Raw genomic sequence first — 27,137 nt, 5'->3', positions numbered from 1 at the left:
TAAGCAATGCTGCTCATGAAAAGATCAAGGTGCATTCTCTTCTTAAAATAATAAAATAAATAAAAAAGATCAGTGACAGCTTTGATTTGAAATCTGGCATGCTGCCTTAGAGGCCTTGTTAAGTTCAGTAGTAAGTTTTGAACAAAAATGTATGTAGGTTAACTTGCGCCCTCAAGCTTTTTTTTTCCCCCTCCAAAAGCTTTGTGCATTTTATTCTTCCCAAATTTTAACCTCTTCACTAAAGTGTTTGAGCTGTGAGATTGAATGATTGATGTCTTGAAATGCTAGCGGAGGGTTCATGCTGCCGGCTAGAGACACTGCTTTAGCTGTACTAAATTAAAGGAAAATTCCCTTTTTTGGCCGCTGGGGTTTCTAAAGCTGCCTAAAACATGCTTTTGTAGAAGTCTATTTTACAATAATTTGTACAAGATTCATACAAATATTTCCAAATCGTGCATTTTTTTGTGTGCAGCACTTCATTTGAATTAAATTATTTTGACATGCCTTCTTCAGCAGCTTTGTTAATCTTTAAGGATCCTTGTCAAAAAGTCTGTGCAGCTGTAATGCCATTTTTAGTGTATAAAATACTAGGTCAACGGAGATGATTTACTAAAGGAATATTGGCTTTTTACCTTCAAAAACCAAAGTGAATTATCTCTTGCAAAGGATACTTAGCTTAGTGAATAAGGGAAAGCTTCACTGACTTCAATTTTCCAAGAATATGCGTGCAAAAATATTTTTTGGGTATCCTTTGCAAAGTTCATTTTCCCTACATTCATTAAACTAAGTAAAACTTCCCTTGCATGAAGATAATTCACATATCTAACTGAAGAGCCCATCCTTAGTAGTGTTGGTCGAACATCTCACTATTCGATTCGACAGCTGTTCAATCAAATAGTGAGATATTGTTTGGATGATCGAATGCCGTATTCGAACACAATTGAAGTCAATGGTGGAGAATTCAGGTTATTTTTAGGGACTATTATGGGTTGCAAAAGCAATCAGATTGCTCTTGCAACCCTTTACTAGTTGTATGTGTTTTTGGATAGAGTTTCTCTATCCAAGAACACAGGGCACTAGATGTGATGAATGGGGAAACTTGTCCCCATTCAACCTCTAGTGCCCGGGGATCACCTGCAGTCACAGCTGTGACCGCAAATTTCCCACAGTCATATCACCATGGGAGCTGAACTGCAGATCGACTCTGCCCGGGGATCGTAGTGGAACTGCAGTCATTGAGAAGATGCCCCGCAAGTATCTCTTAAGCTGCGTACACACGTGCAATTTTTGTAGTTGGAAAGGATCTTTCACGATCCTTTCCAACGACAAAGGACTACACAATGCATGAACGGTGCTGTACATTCAGCACCGTTCTGCTCTATGGAGAGGGGAGAGCGATGGAGCGGCACCCTGCTGCGCACTCTCCCCCTTCCCTTTCATTAGGATCGCTCGTCGTTCATCGTTCGTGGATCCGCCAGGCCGGATCCACGGACGATGAACGACGCCAACTGTACACACGCCAGATTCTCGCCCGATATCTGGCCGATGCTGATTATCGGGTGAGAAAAATCTGACGTGTGTACGCAGTTTTACTCTGTAACACACTTTCCAGCACAGTAATATGATACATTTGTTACATTTTTCTCGGAGTGGATAAAAGAAAAATGTAAAAATAATACTGTGCTGGAAAATGTGTTACAGAGTAAGAGATTTCATGTCATTGTAGGATAACCTGTAAAAAAAAATGTTAAATAAACACAAACACTCAATAAATTAACATTTTTTTTTAACAGATTTTTTTTATCAGAATTTTTGCTATTGAATCTAATTTTTTTCGAAGTCGGGTCTATCCGAATTCGAACAACCATATTCGGGTCGAATATAAGGACAACCCAAATTAGAACACCAACACTAATACTTAAAATATCAACCCCTGTGTCTCTGCTGAAGGCTTTTGGAAACTACATGTCTCCCTAAAAGGCCATCTGGGCACAGACACAGAGAGCCTAATTTATTAAAGCTCTTTAAGACTGGAAAAAATACACTTTCATCAGTGAAGCTGGGTGATCCAGCTACCCTGGAATGAATTTCTTCAAAGTCTTGAAGTTTTCAATCCTGCTTTGCTGGATCACCCAGCTTCACTGATGAAAGTGTATCTTCTTCAGTCTTGGAGAGCTATAATAAATTAGGCCCCATGTATACATGATTCTTACACACAGTTTATTGTGCTGGCTTACCTGGAAAAAGTAAGATTTAGGTATGGAAAAATCAAACAGATCCATGTTGATGAGTTGATGTGTATTTTCTGTTATGTCTTTTCTTTTATATATATATATATATAATGTGCATAGACGTTTAAGAATAAGAAGGTCTATTGTATTCTTGTTGTTTTAAACTGACATTGTTTTCTAGTCAGGACAAGTAGTACCTCTACAATCAATTGTTTTCATCCAGGATAATTTATTTGCATAACTGCAGTGCATTATATATTTAAAGCTTTCTAAAATGTCCAAACAAAGCATGAGCGATCACCCTAATGTGATAGATGACTATGTTTATCAATTTAAAAATTTTGCATGTGTCATTCGATTGCTTGGACTAAAAGCCTCAAAACTGTCATTATCAACAGCTATACGGAATCAATAACTATGTGCAGAATATTTACTAGGTAAAAAAACCACTCATTGTACCGCTGTCTAAATTCTCTGTTTACATAAAAAATTAGTTATTTTTTTGCAGCAAAACAAAAAGTGAGCGGTTTTTAAAAATTTTTTTTTTAAACTCAGTAGAAAAGCCTGTGTTCTAACAATGTTCTAACCAGTGATCTCTTTGCAGAGGTCCTATGTGCATCCTGTCAAGTCCGAGCTTTAGCTCTCCAATTAGCAGACAGCATGTGCTTTAAAGATTGCAGAGCTATAAGTCTGGAAATGGGGTGTGCCAGACCTCAGCAAAGAGACTGCTGCTTCCCTAGTGAGAGCAAGAGTATTCTTCAGCATATTGGCAGGTGACAGACGTTTCTAGCCAGGATGTGAAAGAAAGCAAAATGTAAAACACCAAAAACCTTTTGTTTTGATGCAGCTGGTATGTATTTACCAAGTATAAATTTTGAATTGGACTTTATTTAAACCAGAGTTTGAATGTAGTGGTTTAATATATGCAAAATAATACTGTTTTAACACTGGTTTATTTCTGTTTAAGGTAACTATTCAAGGCCTCCATCATATTCTGGAGTACCAAACACAAATTACAGTGGCCCAGGCCCCGGAATGAATGTGAATGCCAACAACCAGATTCATGGACAGGGACACAGTGGCCCTATGAACATGGGCAGAATGCCAGGCAGCACGGTGCAAAGCAGGCCATATCCTGGAAATATGGGAAATATGACCCCCAATTCCCCTGGCATTTCACAACAGGGTGCTCCAGGGATGGGACCACCCATACCTTCTGTAAACCGTAAAGCGCAGGAGGCAGCAGCTGCAGTGATGCAGGCAGCCGCTAACTCTGCTCAAAGCAGGTAAGTTTATTTAATGAACACCTTTACACAAGGTGACACATGCATGTATATAGTGGATTGACATTATTAGCTCCATTTCATACCTAAAGTCTGTGTAGTTGAGATTACCAGTAACAACAAAGCTATTTTCTGTTGCAATTTGTAGCTGGCTACAGAGTTGCTACAGTAGCTGACCACAGAATTTACTGCTGTGCCTTGGTCATTAGCATCTGCAATAGACAGCAGCTACTGAAGCATGGGATTCTTTAGCTAGCTTAAAACACTGCAAAAACACTAGAAAGCACTAGATTTGCTGTGATGCAGACCTTTTGTTGATTGCTCCAAGGTCATGCCCTGTATTTTTATTAAATATTCCATAAAAAAAGCTGAGTACTGAAAGACAATGTTAAATGTTACAACAAGATGACCAAAAGCCAAATCAAGTGTACGTGTGTGCTTATTTTCATTGTAGGTGTCTATGTTGGTGTAATCTTTTCCTAATGACTTCATTTGGAGTGCATTTTTATTAGTCTGCCCCTCAAAAACTACAATATGGGTTTATTTCATGTGTTATTCTTTTTGAGCTTATTTTGAGGTGTTTTATTCTGAAAGTAAATTTAGACATACCTTTCACAATTTCTTTTATTATTTGTTTGCAATTATTTTAAATGTAGAAAGCTGGGAAATAGCCATTAGAAGCAGAGTGCATTTATCACTACCATCACATTACTTTCCTGCGTTACCAATTGATAACAGTCACACAACAAATTTGTTTACCTTGTAGAGACGTCAAATGATCTGTTGCTGGAAACGATCTTTTGTGATCATTTCCAGTGACAGATGAACGAAATAGCGCTGGAAACACAGCTCCATTTTGCTCAATTTTGTGAACGACGGGAGGAAAAGTGAGCGGCACTCCACTGTGCTTTCCTTCATAGGAATGCAAAGCAGTCATTTCTGATCAGTCGTTAATCATTTCATCTTGGTGGATTGCTAAACAATGTTAGGGGACTGCTGAATGCATGTCAGATTTCCCTGAGATGACCCTTCATCTCAAGCAAAAATCATTTGACATGTGTACATAGCTTAAGTGAAACACTCTAGGAGAGACAGCATAGCGTCCATGTGGAAAAAGTAATGAAAAAAATATAAAAGATTAGCACAGGCCTATGAAATTGCTTAGGTTCATTTCTTTCCCATGTTTCTCAAAATATAAAAGACTAAGCACCCTCTTTAATGGAAGACCTTATGCATTTACCACTTATCCTGCCCCTCAAGGGGACCCATAGGCCTAAAGTTTATATTGTTTTAGTTTTGAACTTTTGTTGTAATAATGTTAATTCCCTTCAAATTAGTATAATTTGCTTGAAGCATTGTAAATGATGCAGTTGTTGTGACTATCCACCTATAATTTGCACAGTTTGTTTGACCTTTTTAACAACCTCTCTAAATCAATGCTAACATAGTGACCACAAAAACTTATTCTGCATGCAAAAACAGCAGAGCAAGGCCAAAATAAGCTGCATGAAGATGTTTATTCTGTGGCAGTTTATGTCACATTCTATCAAATAGTTAGCACATAATACCTATTTTTGGAAATTCTGGATGTTTTCTTTCTGGAAAAAATATTATAGTCAGCAGGGGTATTAGGGAAAGAAAATAAAATATTTACAGTGGTAGAAAGTAAGGAGAGTAGTTAGAACCTTAAAAAGTGTGTGGTAAAAAAAAACCACACATATTTATATACTATAGTACACACACACATATATATATAATATATATACACACACATATATATAATATATATATAAGTTGGTTCACCGTGTAATGGAGATATAAAAGGTCCAGCCTGTGTGACAACCATGGCTTCCTCCATAGATATAGTAGTGTAGCCTTCCAGGCAAAATGTTGTATTCATAAGACCACCTAGTGAATATTAAGGTAAAAAACAGGAAAAAATAACTATTCCAGCCACCTAAGGACTGTTAAGCTGCAATATATTACATAATATGTATTACTAAAACGTTTTTTTTTTATATATTATATGGAAAAGTGTTCAGTAATAATGGTAGGGGTTTAAACAAACTAGAACATTGTCAGTGGTGCTATTTGTGGTATGTGTGTGGAGAAAAACATAAAAAGTATATGAAATTAAAAAAAGGAAAAAGATAATACTTGTATGCAGAATGTGAACCTATATGATCATCATAGCATTTCCTCAAATAGGTTCTAAACTGAAAAACAAAGAAAATTTACTAACTAATACAATTTTGTATCTCTTCTGCAGTTTATGTTCTGCATATTAAATAGCTGGAAACTTTACTAGTTCCAGGTTTTAGAGTGAAGGAATTTAACTACATTTGATGCTATTGTGTCACTGATGGTTTGCCAAAAGAAAATAAATATACTAACAAGTACAATTAGGATTAAAGTAACAATTATTCAAAACCTTCTTAGACAGGTTGAATATATAGATTTTTTTTACTATATTTTGTTGTATATTTTGTTCCTACTATGACTGTAGTAATGTGATATTTTGCAGGCACAGCTACCCCAATACCTGTTAAATTGTACAAATAAAACACGATAGATAAATGGTGGCCCTCAGCAAAAAATAGAGGAATCATTAATTTTTGCGCTTAGATTTACCCTTCACTTACAAATTCTTTACAACAGAGGCTGGGAAATAGTTAGTCATAAACACTTATTAATGTCATTGCAAATAATATTCATTATATCTTTACCACAGAGAATACATCTATTATTGCTGTCTATTGCGGCACATAAACAGGACACAATAAATTATGCTGTTGCTGATAAACCACGTTTTAAGCTCTTAGTTTGAAAGAGCAATATTTTCTCACTGGGCTCTCATCTCTCATAGATTATTATTGCTGAGTTTTTTTCCTGAGGGCATTGTAGCAGTCAATGTAGATTGGGTTACCACTGCAAATCGTGCTTAAATATTTATTTTTCCTTTTGTTGAAAAAACAACAAGAAAGTAGTGAAACTAGAATGTTGTTTACAGTTACCTTATTTTATCTAAAGAATGCTCATGTGGACAAAGCAATATTTGTTGTAGCATTTCTACATGAGAATAGGCAAAAAACCCTTTACCATTTGACACCAATGATATTCCAAGAGTTTGTACAATCATAATGGTAAGATGAGTAATCATGGATTTTTTTGTTGTTTCATTTTCTATGATGTTTTAGCCTATCTTTGGTGGTTGTAAAATGGATATAAATGTATAATTAAACAAATATAAAGTATACCCTTTCATACTACATAATGTAATATTGTGTTTGTGTACAGACTTATGTTTGTGAAAGCTGTAGGTTTCTGCTTTAAAGTACCCTAAACATCTTTGAGTAGCAGGAACACGATACAAAATATTATTTTTCCTTTTGTTACCAGAAGACCAAAGCACTATGAAAATATTCTGTTTTTACTCTGTTGCATTATGAATAGGCTACCTATTGCTCAATAAATATAACAGCCCCAGGAAGTAGGTAAGGTAGCTAAAGAAAGGTTAAAGGAAAAGGTTATGAAATTACACATCCCTTCCAAATGGATCATCATGGACCTCCAAATCCCATGTGGACCTGGTCATCAGCACTGAAAACTTGCTTCTGCCTGTCTTATTATTGGTTGGAATGTTCTCCCATATCAGAAACTGACTTATTGGTGCAAAATGGCTGGGCAATTGAAAAATATTTGTATTATGGTCTCCAGGGGAGCACCATGTATAAAAGCTAAAAAATTTATTTAAGTGGATGTTACCACATTTCTAAACCTAGAATTCCACTTTAAAACCTCATTCTAGTAGAGTGCACGTAGGACCTAGTTTTGTTAAAAAATGCTGCTTTCTAAAGCAGCTCCAGCACAGTTTTTGTCTACTGTGTCAAATTCCCATTTGCTTTCTTTTAGGTATTCAAACTGAATGGTGCTTGTCAAATTGTGTACCCATCAGTGTAAACTCAGTGACATTCTTACTGTTTTCTGAATTCATCCTGCAGTGTAGCAATATGTAAAAGGGTGTTAAATATTTGGCAAATATTATTCAAACTGTGAAGGGCACAGTGACATCATCTATCATATGCATTATGTCCAAAAAAGGTATTTAGGTTTATTTTGTGAAAATATTATTTTTACATTGCAATTAGTAATTTATCAAATGCTAGGGTTGACCGATTTTTTTCTTGATATACAGAGCTAACATTTAGGTATTTTCCATGGTGGATTTTAAATGGATTCTTGAAATATAGTACATATCCAAAGCTTGTTCTTTTGTCCTGCTTTAGGCCACCATACATTAGGTTGCCTGCTTATCCCAGCCAGTCTGGGGCTGGTGGACGCCCCATGTTTTCCTCACAGCATCCCAACTATGGCAACTCTCAGGTTCCAATGATGCATCAACCTGATCAGTACGGGTAGGTAGCAATGGACTTGCTTTGGGACCTTGGCCATTAATCTTTGTTGTTTTGTTTTACTTGTGTATATATTTTTTGTTACTTTCCTGTTTGTGTACTGACACTTTGCTCCTTCTATGCCTATTTGTGGCATGTATTCCCCGTCACATGGTGTGGTTGCTAGCAGTTTAAGTTTACAACATACAGCTTTAAAAGTGTTAACCCTTGCAAGTTTCACAGTTACTAACCTGGATAGTGACAAGTGCATGTTTTTTAAGCATTGCCACAATGTCCTGCATGGCTTTTGGTCTTTTTACCCCTCCTGCCTGCACTGGTGGCTCTGATAATCCTTCACAAAAAGTGTGCTGTTCATTTCACCTGCTATCTCTTGTATTTGTCATATGTGGTTGTTATGGGAAGCTTTATGTGACATGTAGGCTTAATAACACAATGGTGTATTCTGCTTTGGTCATTTTGTGATGTGGAAAAATGTGTTTTTTGACCTTTATTCTACACACAGTACATTGATTTAAAGAAAAAATAGAGTGTGATTCTATTTGTTCGTTTGTTTAGGTATTAGGTAGATCTCCTAGGATGGTAAGAGTCATTTATTTTGGTGGAGGCACTAGAGCCAGGACAACTCACTGTTTCTTTCATTGATATATGCCACTGTATTTTTTACTCATCCACTACTCACCTATCTGGCTAAACTCCTGAAAAATGGAAAAGACACAAATTAAATGCAGCCCTGTATTTATTAGAAGCCATTATTAATGCAAACAGTACAGTATTCTTCCCAGAATTTTTTTTAAGTTGCAATGGAACAAGCTGTAGGCGGATGGCAGCCCCTGTATTGTGATCCAACTTTTCAGGAATCAACTAAAAACAGCCAGGTGGTTACTGAAAAGTGTTGGGTGGTTAGCCTGGGTATAATGGGCTCAGGAGAACTTAGCAAAATAAGTACATGATTTTGGCTCTGTATCAGCCACTGTACTACAAAGACATTGGCCCTGATTTATTAAAGCTCTCCATGGTGAAGCTGGGTAATCTAGCAATCGTGGAATTGATTTCTTTAAAGTAATTTGCCATTTGCTAGCGAATGTTTTGAATCCTAGTCCAAATTCATTCCTGGTTTGCTGAATCACCCAGTTTCACTCATGAACGTGTATCCTCTCCAGCCTTGGAGAGCTTTAATAAATCAGGCCCATTGTAACAAAGAGGCATTAGATGGAGCCAATCAGTGATGCTGCAGTGCAAGAAGCATACTGATAGACGGAAAGTCTGCTTCTCCTTTCACTATCCTGTCACAGGTTGGAGTTGGGGAGAGGAGCATTAAGTGTTACTGAACTGCATGCAAAGAGAAAGCAGGCCTTCTGTCCTGCCATACAGTGCTTTGCTTTCCTTTTACAGGTAAAACAACTTACCTATATGTATTGTATTTAGCAAGTTCAGTTTTAATTTTGCTTTGTACTCCAGATTCAGTAGTAGGAATGATATTTATACAATATGCTATTTATTTTGAAAGGAAATAGGTAAGAAGCTTACAAACCTATTTATATAATTAACATATTCTTTATATGCTTAAATGCTGATTTCTATGCTGCCTCTTATTTTTCCATGTCAAGTGGTTCTTTTTGCAAAAGAATAAAACATTTACATTATTTACTAGAACAATATGCAAAATGTAGACGTACTCCTATTTATTTATCCCCTAAATATGCTTCAAGTCTCTCTTCATAAAACTCAAGTGTGTCTTTTTTTGAAGGGAGTGATGAATTCCTTCACCTCTTGTTTTTCCAGAACAGGAAATAAAGGAAAATCCACCCAGCACGACAGATCAAATGTGATTATGCATACACGTTTATTCAAATATTAATAATTTAAGGCCAGATATGGAACTAGAATAATGTGTTCAACAAAGATCTACACTTCCATATTATTAAACATTCTATAGATACCTGCCTGCACAGTTATTTGCGCACATAGCCACTACACAGACATGTTTCTATTGTATGAATTGTGTATGAAGAAGAAAGGGCACAATTGCCAAACCCCACATTGTCCCAGACAAAAAAGTTCAATCACCCAGTCGACTGCTTCACACCCAGAGTTTGCTTGGCTGGGCATGGTCATAGAGGGTCTATAGCTAGTCTAGGGCAAAGAGGGCTCATGTTGTCTTATGGATTTAGAAACCTTTAAAACACCAGTATCCCATTGTGCTTTTGGCATATATGAAATGTGAAGACTAATTTAAGACAGGTTGATTTTCAATTTTGTAGTGGACTAATCTAGGGCAGTAGAAATACAAAAGCATGCTGACACTCATGATTTACCTATTCAAGAAGTAAAGAAACCATAAAGATAACCAGGTGTTACAAACCAGGTCTATTTGCTGGCACTGGGGTGTAGAACTCAATGGCTTTTGTAAATGGAAAACTCTATCAGTTTAGGCAGTTCCCTTATGTCAAGTGTTTTACTACTGCAGTCTCCAAATAACACACCTACCCAAACAACCCAGGCTTTTACACCATATATGTACAGTTATATTTTTTGACAAATATAGCTATGGTTAACTATAGGTTTAAGATAAAGGCTTCTGTGCTGATATGTAGTCAGTTAGGGTTGCTAAAAATTGAAACATGCCCCACAACAGGGCAATTCAAACTGAGCTGTACAAAAAAGGGCATATGCGGAGGTTGCCTTTACTGAAATTAACATGTTAAACCAGTAGATTGAGAGAGATAGGCAACAAACTTTTCATTGAACATTTGAGTTTGGCTCTGCCTTCTTCCAAACCTTCATATTGTTTTTTTTAGTAACAAGGAGGGTACTGGTGGATGGGATAATGGAGCTGGTGGGCCATGCTCCACTTACCAGGTATGTCAAGATTTGCATACCAAGGTGAATTTTGGCTTTGTCAAAGCAGGGCAAATCAACAGGATTACTTTATTGTGGAGCTGCATTCATTCCCCTTCCATGCACTTCTCTCAGCTTTAGGAGCAAAAGCCAACTGGAATCAAAGACTAAACATGGTAATGCATTCCCTGTGTGACAATGTTGATTAGCTAAGTGCTGTTACATGCTTCTCCATACCCAGAGGTATGGGGTTTTTTCTTTAGCCTGATCTCGGGCATGTGCAGCAGGAGCAGCCTAAAGCTTTCTGGAATATGTGAAATGTGTATCCCAAGAGGCTGAAAAAAAACAAAAAGAAAAAACAAATTATATAAATTTTTAAAATGATATAATTATTAAAATTATATATACACATTATATAAATGACTAGTCTGACATTACTTTATGTAATGGTAAAACAGTGGTGATAGGTCCACTTTAAATATGCCCTATAACTACTATGAAGTAAGAATAAACATAAGCATCATATTCATTCTTAAATTGAACTTTGAAATATTCCTATAACATGTAGTTACATTATTACCATTTGTCTCAGTTCACCGATATTCTAAGCACTCATTGCTTTATTCATGTCTAATACTATAACATTTGTCTTGAGTTTGTGCATTTTTTATTTTCTCTTATTTGATTTTAGAATTTGACTGTCTTGTCATGCGTTATCCTATCACTGGTACTTATTCTGTCTGTGGCTTCGTTATATTTAGAATTAATTTGATATTTTTTCTGCCTGCAAAACGTTTTTCAGACCATTTTGTTTTCAATTTCCTCATGATTGGAGAGGCAAGCAATTCACAGCTTCAAAAAGCATCCTATGCTGTTAAACTCTGCGTTATGCTTAGGAATTGCTTATTAATGTGATTTTGCGCTCTTTTTGTCTCTTTCATACAATTGTTGTTCTGTAGGAAATGCTGCACGTGTATAAAAGCTTTTAACATCACTATAACCTTAAAAGTTGATTTAATTATGTTTGCTTTAAGCTTTTACATTGGCGTTTGTTTTATTCACTAACTAGAAAGCATATGGAAGTTAGACCATATAATTAATTAAATAAATTACATATATTGCTTTCATTTTCTATAGGTTTACATATTGTTATTGTTAAGAGGATTCACCTTTGCTATTAGCTATAGTGAAGCGTGAACATTCTAACAGTTGTCAGTCATGAACAGAACATTTAGTATTGCACACAATGCAGAAAAATAAAAATAGAGTGATCCTTCCTTCTGGGGACTCAGACCACATTACAGAAACATCATGGGTTGACTCGCATCTCTTTCTAAAAGTAAAATAGTTCATAGCAAAATATTTATTGTAAATCTAAATAAAACACCTTTAGTTAATGAAAAGGTAATCAAATTTTAGATTTTGACAAGTAATCAAACACTAGAGCAAAAAAAAATGTATCCAAACCAAAAAACATAATGTATTATTGCAGCATATCAAGACATAAAGCGAAACTATACCTATTGGGTGGTGCGTTTATACCATATTCAGCAAGTATGGCACAGACTTACTGGTACACAACCTCCCTGCAGCGATAACAGGTCCAGAATCCATTCTTTGCCATGCATTTGACTGTGGACTTCTGCTCCATCCTCTTCGGCCATTAAATGGCAATGGATGATATACCTCCTGTGTTACATCCAGGGTGGTTAGTTTTATATGGAGCACTGCTGCATACAGAGGTGAGCTCTTCACTACACCGTGCATGGGCTGTGAGGTTTAGAGCTAAAACAAAAAGCAACCAGGAGCCAGTGCTTTTTGTTTGGCAAAAGAGACATTGCATTTCTCTTTTGTCAGTTTACACTCCTGGTAACTTATTGTTTTTTCTAGGTTTAGGTCTGCTTTATATATAGAAGCAGAATAAATATAATTTTTATCTGGTGATCCTGCCAGCAACAGACTTCCTGTCCTAGAGTATCAGCGGAGAAGCAGCATTATTACCCTAGATTGCACTACAATTTTGCAAAACAAACACCCCTCCATCTCTAACACATTGTGCAAAATCAACAGGTATTTTGCTGAAAATGTAAACCTGAAAAAAGAATTTATTGTGGCCATGATGTCTAAAGACTTGTATATATTCAATATTTTTTGAAAGGTGTATTATCTGTTGTGGATAATATTAAGTGTATACTATAGAATAAAGTATAGTGAACCAGTAGAGCAGAGTCGAGTTTTTAGGGCAATTTTAACTCAGGCATGTGTTGTTTTATGGTGCATTGTTAGGCACTCTCTTTACTAGAACACAATATTTAGTTTCCTTTTTTAACACACCAAAACACTTTTAATCTAGAGCATAGGCCATCTTTTGCTTTGACGATCAAGCAAGCACTTGTTCTTTTTATTTGTGACCTTCTCTGGTCAGCAAAATGTCACTTGGATGTGAACTTAGCAAGACAGCCATCTGCAAGGTTTTAAGCATGCTTTTATTACGGCTAGAAATCTCATTTAATGACGTGATAAAGCTTGGTGCCTCGGTGCTATAGCTGCTATTGCATTTACCTTTTTATATTCTGCAGAGCAGGACAATCTTGTGGTTATGCAAGGACACATTTTGTAGCCATCTAAAACTCTTACGACTGTGTTGTGCCAGGTCAGGCTTTTCATTTCGCTTTTGTAGCAAAGGAATTTATATGTTTATTTTTTAAGAGTTTTGTTATCCTTTCTGTGTGGATTTTGCTGGCCATGAATTAGACATTTCCTTCAACTCCCACCAGAACAGCTCAGTTGTTCTTTGTTGATCATGTATTTTGCTAAATGGTAGCATATGCTTTCAATCTCTGAAAATTTGATGGCAAACTAAAGCTTTGTAATACATTTTTAGCCGTTTGGTAATATCAATGACATTTAGGCAGGGTTCAGCCATTAAGTAATGTATGAATGACTTGGAAATATTTAGAAGCATTTAGGTTGCCAGTTAAGTCCATGAAGTAGAAGTATATTAACCTCCTAAATAATGAAATTTGTCAATACAATATATAAGGAGAGAGAGAGACAAGCTCTGCATTTTTATCATTAACTTGTAATTATATAGCGCCAACATATTACACAGCGCTTGACTACATGCGCTGTGCTGTCTGGTGTACAGTCAATTCCACATTAGTTAAATGGTAAAATGTATGCAAAGCCAATTTCTTTTTCAGTGTAAGAGATAGCAGTGAGTGTGTTTTTTTTTTCACTTTATCTCCTGAAGATACATGAGGCAAGAGAAAATCTTTCTAAAATGAGAAGAAATTCTCTTTCGTTATCATTGCAAAATTTCACCCTCACTTACGGTTCCAATGACATTCCTAAAAATTAGGTTATCACTTTCTATCCTAATTGACCATAGTCACCAGTTAAAATAAAAAAATTGTGAGCAGGCGGGTCCTTTTTTAGAGTAAGGGACTTGTGATGTCCTACCTGCCTAATGACAATTTTTTAAATACGCTCACCTGTCCCCATTCTGTCGCAGACACCACCTTCTTTTTTCTGGATTCATTTTCAGCCATCTTACTTGGCTGTGCCGGGATGATGTAACTTCCACATGGGAATTCATTCATTCCTGGCAGTGATTTTGACAAATGAGGAAAGTGATCAGGCAGGTGAGTTTGATATATTGCAGAACAGACATTGTCTATCCCTTTCTTCAATAAAAACCTGCCTGATCGCAATTTTTTTTAGCGTAGCCTGCTATAAAGGGGGAAAAAAGAAGGCCAATCTCATTGCGCTTGCATGAGATTGGCATCTCTTTTCTTTAATAGAAAAAATGCCCCTTCTGCGCATGCTTTGGATCAAGGCATGGGCAGAAGGAGCACCCAGAGGCTCCCTGGATGCATGATGTAGGTGTCCTGGGAGGTTCTGCTCTCCATTCTTTAAAGGGTAGGTGATGCACAAAAAAGGGTGTTGGACTGGAAAAATGAATAACTTTTTCCCTTTATATATAAGATTGGTCTCCCCTTTTATGTAAAGTGTAAATCTTCAGTTTAGGTATGCTTTATCGTGGAGCTTAAATGTTCTGCATTGTCCATAGTGCTGAAGCCACTATGGATAGGTTTAAAGGATTGACATCACAATGTGTTCAAAAATGTATTTTTTAATAAGTGATATATATAATTAACTTTTAATCCCTACTGGGTCCAATCCTAGCTGGGGTATTAGTAAAGAATGATTCAAAATAATTGCATTTTAATTAGGAATTGCAAAATGTAATATATGTAATTATGTTACATTTAACTTTAGGTATGTACTCAATTGTTATTGCCCCACTGGACCCTGTTTTTTTTGTGGACAGTGTTTGTTTTAGGGATATTTTTATTTTTTTATTTAGAACTGACACACAGGCTGCATATTATTATTTTTTATTAACCTAGAATCTTGTTCTATGTGTGCTAAACTGGATTTGCGCTAAACCTCTTCTTTAGCCTTCTGGTATCATCTAAATGTTAAATATGTATATATTTATAAACGTTCAAATATGACCATACATATATACCATAAAATATTTTTGCTAAAAAAGTTTAGTCTTCAGTGCCTTTTTGTCTGTTGCAAACTTGCTATTCATTCCTTAGATTATGTTATAATATTACAAACAACAGCTTCAAACCTCTGTTTCATATTTTATATTTCATGTTTCTGTTCTCTCGCTAGAGTGCTATATTCTGTGTTAGTGGAAAAGAATAAAAAGCATAACTTCAGGTCAATACAGTTAACTCCCTCGGGAGGATTTCTAAAGGCCTCTAAGAGAAGAACAATAAGATGGGACAGTAAAGTAGGCTTTATGAATGGCTCTCTGGTTGTCATGGCACTATAGCACTTAAGTTGCAAGTTATGATTTTGATGTCTTTCTGCTTTTTGACCTCTCAAATTTTATTTATCCTTTCAAACACAATAGCTTGGATTCCTAAAGCTTTTGTGCATGGCTGTATCAAAGTAAACCTCATGTTCTCATTAGAAAAATGTGCAACCTTTTCCTTAAAACCTTAAATTTATATTTAACTTTATAATACTCAGGCAGTGGTAAAACATTTACAGGTATACTCATACCTTCTAATAAAAGGTAACATAGACTTTTGTCCTGTTTAATCAAATGGGTTTGATAAATAAAGTAACTATGCATACCAGTGTTTCAATCTGGCTGGTTCAAATTGGATAGCTTGTTTATCCGTAGCAGCTTTTCTTATCCTTTTTTTATATCTATATATGCTTACATTTATTGTGAATCAGTGTAGAAAAAATTTCTAAAATTGGACATCAGGGAAATAATATTGCTCCCCTTGTAGTGGTGGCTAGAATAACACCTTTAGAGACAACTAAAAAACATCATTAGAGTCATTCAGCTGGCTGTACCACTTGTGTTGGCTCCAGAAGTATGCACACATTATTCCATAGGAGGACAATCAGCCATAGTTTTTTTAGGAACCCTTAGGCTGATAATAGATAGTCTACAGCAGACACCTCTGGGTCTTCTGGAGTAGAAGTATTCATACATTTTTTCTAATTGCTGGGATTTTATTTTTTTTAAGATTAAGACATAACCAACATGTTGATATTGGCCCTGTGCTACTCTACATAGGTCAATACACTCAGTTGTAAGGAAAAGTGACTAATTTCCATCTTATTACTGTTTCAGCAGAAAGTATGTTTTCAAGTTATTGAGAAATTTCTATGTAAGTGCACTTTATTTCCCCATGTAGCTTTTTTTCATGGGAGCAGGATATCCAGCACACTTCGACTTTGTTTCTATCATTTTTATTAGCCATTGAGTTATCCTATCACAAAGGCAGATATCCTATGCAGACTGTCTAATCAGCTTATTAGTACTCACCCAGAGGCTCAGTCATCCCTGGTAAAAAAATATTATGTAGCCTTGTAAAAATGGTCCTGTCTAAAATGTTAGTCCAGAAACCTTTAGGTTGTGGAGAGTGGAACAGGCTTCTGGCTACACTGATGTTATTTTGAAATTCTTACAAATGCCTATATTATGTTTGAATATGTTTAAAGGCATTTTAAACCAGGTGTGGAAACTGCTTAAAAACACTCCAGTGATTTCAGCAATGGCATTTATAAGTTCTTATAAACACTTCCATTGAAAGCGGTGGGGGTGTTCATAAGTGTTTACATAGATACAAAATAAGACATAGTTTTTATTGATCGATTTTTTTGATGATACAACGCAGAGTAAAGCTATGTACACATGTCTAATGGTTCTCACTCGATAATCAACTAAGGGCGGATATCGGACAAGAATCTGGCATGTGTACAGTGCCCGTCGTTCATCGTCCGAATGACTGTCCTGGCGGATCCACGGACGATGGACACCGAACGATCCTATTGCAAGTGAAGGGGGAGAGCACACAGCAGGGTGCGGCTCCATCGTTCTCCCCTCTGAATAGAGCAGAACGGTGCTGTATGTATAGCACTCGTTCATGCATCATGCAGTCCTTAGTCGTTGGAAAGGATCTTTCATGATTCTTTCCAACGACTATAATTGCAGGTCTGTATGCGGCTTAACACATTCTTTAATCCACAGTCCCATAGTCTTTCTCCCCACTGGCTCCTTTAAGAATGACTTGCCACTCAAAGCTACTAATCTTGGCAGTCTTTGGTTAGTCTTGTCAGAAGCACTCTAACCAGCCCTAATCACATACAATGTGAGATTAGTGACCACATTCCATACTGTCGGTCCTGCATTGTTCTTAATGATAAGGAAGTGCCTATCTACATTTCCAATGCTGGCAAAAAGCGGATTGGATAGACAGTATCCATCATCAGAAGTCACAAATTGAACCAGTGGGGAGGAATACTCCTGAAGCATGCAGGTAAGCAGGACTGTGTTCGCTCATCAACAAAAACTATTAGCATTTTCTGAAGGTAGGGGGGATAAATTGTACTATAGACTGGTAAAGCACCAAAGTGTCCCAAAAACTGCAACATCCTTGTCCATGAAGTACACAGCAACACATGGTAGTGTGGTATTGTGCATTGTGGTATGCTGCAACACATGTGCGTGCTACAACCTAAACATTATTCAAGCAGAATTTTCTTAAATTTCTCCCATTAGGAGAGCTGAAGCAAAAACGATCTACTTGATCTATTAGATTGAAACTAGTGCCTTTGTAAGATCAAAGTGAACTTATGTCAAAACTACACTCTACATATCCATTCAATGTGTCTGTTCAGATGGTCATCAAAATCACACACAAGAGATGTTAGTATATTCAATAGGCATGCACCTCTCAAATCAAATATGTATTAATGTGAACTCCGAAAACAATGTGCATTACACACACCCCTTCCCCCTTGACATATTATTTTGTAACAAAATATTCAATTTTGCACATTTTATTATTTGTTTTCATACCAATACATAGTTTACCACTCTGTTCTATACTGTGTATTCATATCAGGATCATACTAAGACACATGCACTAGCAGCACAATTGGTTGGAAATTAATCAACAGCTGAACTTCAGGCAAATATTTCAAGAAAATATGTTTGTTTTAAAATCCAAAAATGGCAACTGTTAAACTTCAGTGGATTACAAAAAGAACATACAAATGCAATGCATGATTTTAAATTGAAAAAAAAAAATGCACAGCATGGCAAAGAAGTAACTACAAGGCCAATTTAATGCACATAACACCATATGTCATTAGTTTAGTGGTAAGTGGTGATGTGTCAGAAGCACACAAGCAAAAAGCAAAAATCAAGTTGTATAGTGAAGGCAAATCTAGAGGTTGAGTTCAGTGTATTAAACTATTCCACAAAAATGTATGATGGTAATAACTATGACAGCCACTATGCAAAAACTTCCATAAAAGTGTTCCAGTCCATTTGATGAAATATTATATGACGCACTTCCTCAACAGTTCATCAACTTACAAAATATCTGACATTTACTTACTAGTCCAACGTGTCAAAAGAACAGCGTAATAATATTTTTGTGTTGGTAACAGAATTTTAGAATCAATAAATTTGAAATCTAGGCAAACTGCTAGGTATATGATTAAAAGTTAATGAAAGAGGAAAGAGAAGGAAAGAAGGCTTTTTGAAGGCACAAAACAGATTAGTTAAGTATAAAATCACTTATAGTTTTATTTAGGTACAAAAAGTTTTAAAATAATAGTAAAACACTGTTACAGAGTAACACAAGAAAGGTGCTTTAGCCACACCATATGCATCAATAAAGAAAGTCATAAACTTGCGTATAAGTCATAAATCAAGAGGCAGGGTCTCAACCCGATACGTTTCGCTCAGGCGGGCTTCCTCAGGGGATGCAGAGACCTATACTTGTAGTGTTGGGATTGCGTCAATTCAATAACATTTGAATATCAATGCATGAGTAACTCAATCTCATAAAACATTTGGGTGCTTTGGGTATCTTGAGAAAAGAGCTTGATTATGTATTCAGGGTTTATTGCTTCTTATAGTATATTAATAATGTAAATGATCACAAAGAGTTTAAACAGTTAATTGATATGGATGATCGAAGTTCAGTGTTCCCATAGAACTGTCAAAATCACTCGACCGCATATTGTAACATAAATAGATAGATGACTTGTTGCAAATTAGTGATCAATGTTTAGAATATTTAGTAGAAAAGCAGCAACCTATGAATGAATCGTACTATACAGGCTTATAAAATACTGTACCAAAATGTATCTGTGACATTATCCAGTGTTCTTTTAACAATTAGGGGAATTTAGATAGGTGAAGGTCACACAGAGCATCTGTAGGAATGCCTTTACTGAAAGTAAAAAAATTAAAATCTTTGTACACACTGTGCTCAGAAGTATTCCGATACTGTCCAAACAAATGTTTAGAACAGTGGAATGTACGGTTCTTTTTTTAGCCATTATCTTTTGCATCAAGCCTGAAAAGAAAGCTGCTGTGCAGTTTTAATTTCTCCTTGTCATCTTGCTACAAAGTCCCATTTGAGGGATGACACTTTGCACCAACTGACTCACTTGTATTAAAGATTGCCTATCACTTCTAGCATTGAAGGACAACTGTTACAAAATAATATGTTCTGATACACCTAGGAATTTAGTAAGGCGATGATAATATTTAGCATGTGAATTCCATTTCATATTTCACATGCTTTATTTATGTTTTCTCTTTTGCATGTAGACAACGCTGCCAACAATAGTGACAAAGATTGGGATAAACTGTACCTTTGCCAGATCTGCATTTTGTAGTTGAAACTATTCTTACAAAAGATTTAGGCCAAAGGTCCTCAACTCCAATTCTTGAGGTTCAGAATCTACATGCTTTTGTATTTTTTGTAACAGACAGTAGTACACAAAGTATTTAATGGATGACAGAGTCAGATTTTGGCTCTGTTTATACCAAAGTCTGGCCTGTATCAGACTTCAGACCTCAGACCTATGAATTGCTGTAAGCACACATTTTCTAGGCATTACAGCAATGCTAACTAATACACAGCAGTTTTTTACATTGTGGTATAAAGCCATTTATTCGTCCCCAATGCACAAATGCTGTATCATCTTTATAACACAGCCCTTAATGTGTCCTGCTTCACTGATGCAGTATCTGTGCTTTTACCAGTTATATTTTGTCCGGCGTCCCCCAGCTTTGCTATTTGGCAGCCACTGATGTTGTAACTTCTTGAGTTCCTAACTCACAACTATATTCTCTACATCTTAGAGTTGATAAACTCATATTTTTATTTATTTTGTTTTATGCTTGTTGATGAATAAACTACATCTCATAGGTATCCCCAATGAATGTATCAGTATTATACATGCATTAAAAATTAGAAGGACACTAAAATCAGAAAGAAATCTTTTTAAGTTAATTACTGAATCACAGGTGTTAAAAGAAATCATAATAATTCAGACATGGAGGGACTATCTGCTTTACCAATTCAGTATGCAAAATATATTTGCACAATATGGCAGACTTAACTGCCAATTTGCCCAACTTCAACACAAAGAGAACCACAATACCCCTCATCTCCTCATAGCGCTTTAGCTAATTTAGCCTGGTACTCTTCACTGGCCAAAAATGGATGACTGAACTTTTCTACATGTGGACTGGAGTTACTTCACCCTGGCACAGGATTGTGCCAAGACTGTACACAGAGCTGTGCATGCACGGCTCAACATATATTATTAGGAAAAAATGCAGACCAGCTGTCATAAAAAAGTCTGTCATCACTTTTTATTAGGCATTTTTTATTCTGTATTAATATTCTGCTTTACATCATGGTCGACTTATTATTTAGGTCATCCATCCACCATGTTTTTCTGCTCCCTTCCCCTTACTTTATTTTGTTCTCATTCACAATCTTGAATAGCTCTTGTCCAAACATAGATATGCTATTAAAGTGTTGGTCTTGAATTTGAAAATATTGATCATGGAAACCATCCATCATAAATCCATATTTATGTGCCTGCCTTACTGTCAATTGTGCATTGAATTTTGGAGTGCAGTGGTGTGTAAGCTGCTTTTTACACATGGAGGCTATAGAGGGCATGCTTGAGAGGATTTGTGAAGATTTGTGTGTTGCCTTCTATTACCAACATAGTGTAGCCAGTTTAGCCAAAACAGACTTCCTGTAATTTGAAGGTGTAAAAACCTCCAGTCTACCTTGCTGATTACTGCTGATTACAATGCAAATACCAGTAAAAGCTAAACACCACACCGTTTCTAGCACTGTGATTTTGTGTCATGTGTAAAAGATTCACTTTAACATTTTGATTATACAAAGCATATCCAGCAACAGTGTTTTATACAGTTGAATTCGAGGATGAGTTTGCTACATCTTGAAAGTATGTTGCTTGTTAGCAGTCGTCTTTTGTAACTCTCAAGACCCAAAGCTGTTTTTCAAAATTAACAAGAATCCAAGCAGCTTTTACCTTGATGCCTGTTAGCTGTTCATGGACACTTGTCTTGTAAAACAGCTGATATATTGCAATACAAAGAAAACGTTTGAGTTGTTTTCTTGTTTTCTAATTAACGAGGCTTTATATTTCTAAAGCCATTTTGCTTTTCTCCATGCCGTGTTTTGACAGGCATTGCAAACACTTTTGCTTGTAGCGCCATTTGTTAAATGTTCTGTGGCAGATGCCAAACCACCCAGATATGTGAATAACACCTTCCATCAGTTTGATTCCAAGGACAGTGTTTTGTCTTAATGTATTTTCCCTTTGTGATTGAGAAATATAGCTGCTCTACAACTTGTCATAGAAAAGTAACTTAAAGAAACAGAGTTTTAAATATTTAGGCTGAGTACTTATGGGCATATTTTGACTTCCTACCTAGTTTTTGGTCTGATAAAACAATCACATCTGAAGTGGAGCTGAAAGGAAATCAACACAACAACACAACCCAGCACAAGTGACTTATGTTTGGGTTTGTGTGTGTGTGTGTGTGTATGATCAGACTTGATTCAGTCATACCTTTGATAGAAAGGGATTGAAAACTAAATAATAGGAAGGATAGATAGAATTTATTACACATGTGCAGTGTTTTGGGACTTTTCTCAATTAAATCAATAGGAAAGATCAGTTGGTCTAGTGCAAAATTGGCAGCAGATCTGTTCCTGTGTACTCATCCATAGAATTATTCAGGTAAACAATTAGTTCCGTTTCAGTCCAGTTATAACACAAACATAGGCACATTACATGTAGCAGAATATTTTGTTTCAATGTGCTAAATATTTGCTTATTATCCTCTTGCTTAGACAAAGCGGGTTTCCTGGGATGAACCAGAGCAGCCTTATGGGTTCCAATTCTCCATACAGCCAGACTCTAAATAGCAATGCTGGCATGATAACTTCACAATCATCCCCGTACAATATGATGAACAGTTCAGCAGGTAAGTGACATGTTTATTTTATGTTAAACACATATCAGATGAGAATTCTTTTTATGTATGTGTCCTGCACCTGACATTTTAATCTGTTGTTGGTTTATCAATGCATGTGTGACTGGAATCTGTTTTGTCTTCTTCGTGTTAAAATATATTATATGGGCATTTCCATTTCCCTTGTATATCTGATAAAAAAGACATCTCAATTTACTCCCAAATACTTAAAATACCATTTTATTGCAAACATTAAATTCAACCCAAATTTTGTTAGTTGAAAAAAAAAAACAGACACAGCTATACAGATTATGGCTACCTTAGAAAAATTGAGCTTGCAGCTAATCTTGAACATTAAGTTGCAACATGTAAAATAAGGCCAAAAAGATAGGTTAACTTATTGGGGTTGGCCAAAGTGTTTTAAGGGTTATATATTTTAACCTTCTTTAGGGTTTTGAGCATCTGTATGCCCTCATTTTTGGTAAAGGAATTTGCACCAGATATTTCCAGTTTAAAAGATTTTTTTAACAAACTCAGTGGTTAGGTCACACAAAGTAAAATGGCTGGTTTTTGTAATGTTATACTAGAAATACCTTCAAAACAGTTGCTTATGGACTAAATAAGGAATTTTACCTTACCCAATCACCTTTTGAATCCATTTCTTTTGTACTTTATTATCTATTCAACTTGAACTGTTTTATCCAAGGTCACCCAATTGTTAGTGAGCATCTATGACAAAAAAACAGCAGAATAAACTAAGATACACTAAGATAACTAAAATACTTAAGATACAAGGCTACAATATTAAGGCCAGAAACTGTATCCAAACCAATGTCACCTATAACTCAGTTTGTCTTTTTTTGCTTAAAAATATATGATATTTGCAAATGTTACCCATTCAAGTCTATAGAAAAATCCAACGTAACCATTTACTAAAGGCAAACTCCGTATAATATTCTTATTTCTAGAATATTTATATATTAAAATTGATGGTTCTTTATTGGTGGGTTAAGATATTGTAAGTGATCTATGAGATAAAGAGATGCAAAGATATAGACAGGTGAAGATATATGAAAATGGGAGGCTCAGAAGGAGCCTAGACTTGGCTAGACTTGTTACAAGAAAAGTCAAGAATTTATAGTAACTCCTATCTGCTTTTACATCAGGACCTCACTGATTTTATCCTCTGTTTTTGCAGATTTCATGGGAATTGCCCTTTTGATATGATGGGTTTTGCCCAAATTTGTGACAGGTTTACTTTAATTGCTCTGTTTAGCCATCGTTATTGAACTCATCTTTCAATTCACTTCTGCTGTCTGTCAATGTTGTCTAGATTTAACAGCATTGGTAGGCTTTAGAAATACAATGGATGAACCAAATACTACCTGAGCATGTCTTGAAATGCATTATTTTGCAAGCAAGGTGCAATAAAATCCAGTATGCTGTAGCCAAGTTTTGGTGCTTCCCTTTTTTTTTTATAATTGTATCTAGTACTGGTCCTAATCTCCCATGCCTCCTGCGTGTTCGTTCTTTCTGTAAGGTTGCACATTTTAGGTGCTGGGACAGGTAATAAGCACTATCAAGAAGTTTCTAAAATTGCCAGTTTTACAGTCTTCTTGCTAAGACAACTGACCTGCAGAAGAAAGATCTGGTGAAGCAGAAAAGTTATATTCTACACATCTATTAACCAGTAACGTATATGATTAAGCAAAATCGGTTTGTGAAATTTTTACATGAGCTTATGCCTGTTTAGGTTGGATTCTTTCTCTTACTACACTATTTTTTACTTTACACATTAGATTACAATGTGAGTTTTACAAATGGTATACACATTTCAAGTTAAGTTAATAAAACAAATCATTGTGGCTATTAATTTGGTATTATAGAGATTTAAAGGAGGGTAGTATGTTAAAATGACCTAATCAATTTGCTGAAACAAGTGGTCTAAGCAAAGCTAAAGGAATTCCTCATTTTGGAAATAAACCCAATGCTGATCCTCATTTTATTACTGCAGAACTGATTTGCTACCACGGAGATTGAAAACCCAAGTGTTAATTTGAAAATGATCCTTTAAACTGGAGCAACTTCTAATAACCAGCAGTGTGCATATTGACAGCCAAAGCAAAACATTAACAGCTTTTAAAATAAAGCTCTTTGATCTCTTACTGCTGCCTTTAGCCAGTGAACTGTTTTAATTGAATACCGGATTTTTTTCCCTTGTGCTTACTGTTTGTAAAACATGTCCTCTAGCCATGTGCTTTTTTTAATAAGATACTGTGAGATACTGGTTTTTAGTTTCAGTACTGTGAGAAACTTTAAAATCAGCATGTGAATATTGGAGGGATTATACTACAGCATGTATTTTTAAGCTTTCCATGGCATTCAATAGAAAACACGTGCCTAAAAAAAACAAGGGTGAGTTCAGCCTAAAATCAGAAGCTCCAATAAAATGGAAGGTGCATCTCTGCTGTCTAGTTCCCTCCCCTTTCAACGCTATTTTGAAGAGTAGTGTAAGTATTTGTTTTTCTTTTCAGGTGCATTTTTTTCTTATTGAAAGTGGGTGATATAGGAAATGAGCAAAAATGAAGCTTTTCTTTTTGTGGAAGAGCTACTTCCATCTGTAGCCATTTTTTTATTGCTATTTTGTTATTAATAAAGAAGGAAAAAGTTAGAGAACTTGTCACACTTTTACTGGTGTCTCTTTCCTGTTGGTTTGACAAACCAGGTCAAATTCACTTTTTTTAGGACAGTCAAGCTCCAGGTCTTTAGGCGCATCCAAATATTAAGCTTTTGACCTTTTCAATGTTAACTCTGAACAACTTCAAGGTCACTTTTTTAAGGTAGCTATGTTCGAGATCTGCAGTCAAAATAAGCAGAGTTGCTTCCAAATAAGCATTGGCTTACATTTACAGTAGTCAGACCCCATGTTTTCAGGTCTATCCGAATACGGTGATATTTTCTTTTTAGTTGCCTAAGTCATGGAGTCTTTCAAGTCTTGGCTCTGTCTATAGAATATTGCTTGCATAACAGTGATGGAATAGTGTCCTGCATGCACTGAGCATATGCTTGCTGTGTGTACATGATACAGGAATCTTAGGCCTCCTCTGTAATGACCTATTCAATTCATTGTGCCCCCACATAATTTTTAGGTCACCATGGTAATTCTATCCAATTAACCTATAGAACAATGATGTGTAAGATTCTGCTTTAAAATGGCCATTAACAATTTATTGTTAACAGGCCCTCGTTTTTTCCCATTTGCAGAAAATTCTAGTATGACTGTAAAAATATATGTTTTTAAAACATCACTATCACCAGCATTGGGAGTTTATTTGGGAAAATAGATCACAAATTTTAATCCAAATCCCTTGAGCTTTAACTAGAAATATACTACAAATTCGTTACTTCAAAATGAACTTCGTAAAGGTCACATGGTGTTCACAGTCCACCCCAGAAAAGTTTAATGAATTATAAATTGTTGATAAGTACCAATTACTTATTCAGTAGGTATTGCCTCAATATTTTTTTTTTTTTTGCAGACCTCAGACATGTTCTGAAGTATACTTATTGTAAACATAGGTATTGCAGGGAAGTTGCAAGCACAGTATTGTCACAAGAGATTTTAGTCCTTGTTAAAAGCATATGAAGGATTGAATAAAAAAGCAATTCTGCATTGAAATATTAAAGATAAAATGTACAGACTTTGTGAATTGAGCACATCTGCAGTTTTCCCTAGATAGTATTAACTGTTGATTTCAGTTTTTGCACCTTCTTGCTCTTGTGAAATTGTGTTTTACTGCCAAATAAGCAGCTTTGATAGCATTAGCTCAGCGTATAAAGTTTCAGATTTCATGCATGACTGGAACTTTTATGTAGATATACAAATCATGGCATATACAACATAAATTCCTGTCTGATTTGGTGACTAAACATCAACATTTGTTATAATATAGAAACATAAAGTCATTTTTTCAAGTTTTGTGACAGCCTAGCAGCCTTGTAGGGGAGTATTGGGATATGATGTCTGGCCGGGTCTTTATGGGTTTTGTTTGGCACACTGACACAAAATAACTACTGCACATTTAGGTTGTGACTTGCAAATAGACACATTTATTTATTTTGCTCTTTACATAGTAAACTGTGACTCTTACCTGAAGCAAACAGATGGCAGATTGCCCTTCCAATGAGATTTATTTACTCTTGTGGAATAGCCAAATTTGAAGTCAATTGCACATTTCTTTTTCGCCTTTGAATTACTTGACCATTTCCCTTCCTACTGTAAAATATGTACAATAAGCATTGTTTTTGTGTTTGACAGCTGCCTCTGTAGAAACAACACTTGATTATTGAAGCTTCTGAGTTTTATGCATATGGTCAGACTGAAATTTAAGTCACAGATGTTTCGATAAGTCTGTTTTGCCTGCTGATTCTGCAAGTCTCTCTAGCTCTCTCTATCTCTCCCTATATATATGTGTGTATATATATATATATATATATATAT

General features: G+C 35.7%; 1 protein-coding gene across 11 annotated transcripts in view; it reads left to right on the top strand.

Annotated features, from left to right (window-relative positions):
* The window catches only part of ARID1B (AT-rich interaction domain 1B), a 269,374-nt gene that overhangs the window by 207,602 nt on the left and 34,635 nt on the right, over positions 1-27,137 (top strand). For 7 of the 11 annotated variants that reach the window (XM_072409384.1, XM_072409383.1, XM_072409381.1 and 4 more), the window contains 3 exons: positions 3,199-3,517; positions 7,801-7,929; positions 22,515-22,648. In XM_072409384.1, the coding sequence (XP_072265485.1) occupies positions 3,199-3,517; positions 7,801-7,929; positions 22,515-22,648 (582 nt within the window). The remainder of the gene's footprint in view (positions 1-3,198; positions 3,518-7,800; positions 7,930-22,514; positions 22,649-27,137) is intronic. The other 4 variants (XM_072409390.1, XM_072409387.1, XM_072409389.1 and 1 more) reach the window with 1 other exon arrangement.

The sequence above is a fragment of the Pyxicephalus adspersus genome, chromosome 4, assembly GCF_032062135.1.
Source record: "Pyxicephalus adspersus chromosome 4, UCB_Pads_2.0, whole genome shotgun sequence".
NCBI classification, from domain to species: Eukaryota; Metazoa; Chordata; class Amphibia; order Anura; family Pyxicephalidae; genus Pyxicephalus; species Pyxicephalus adspersus.
Note: the sequence above shows the minus strand (reverse complement) of the source record. Positions and strands in the feature narration are given on the sequence as shown.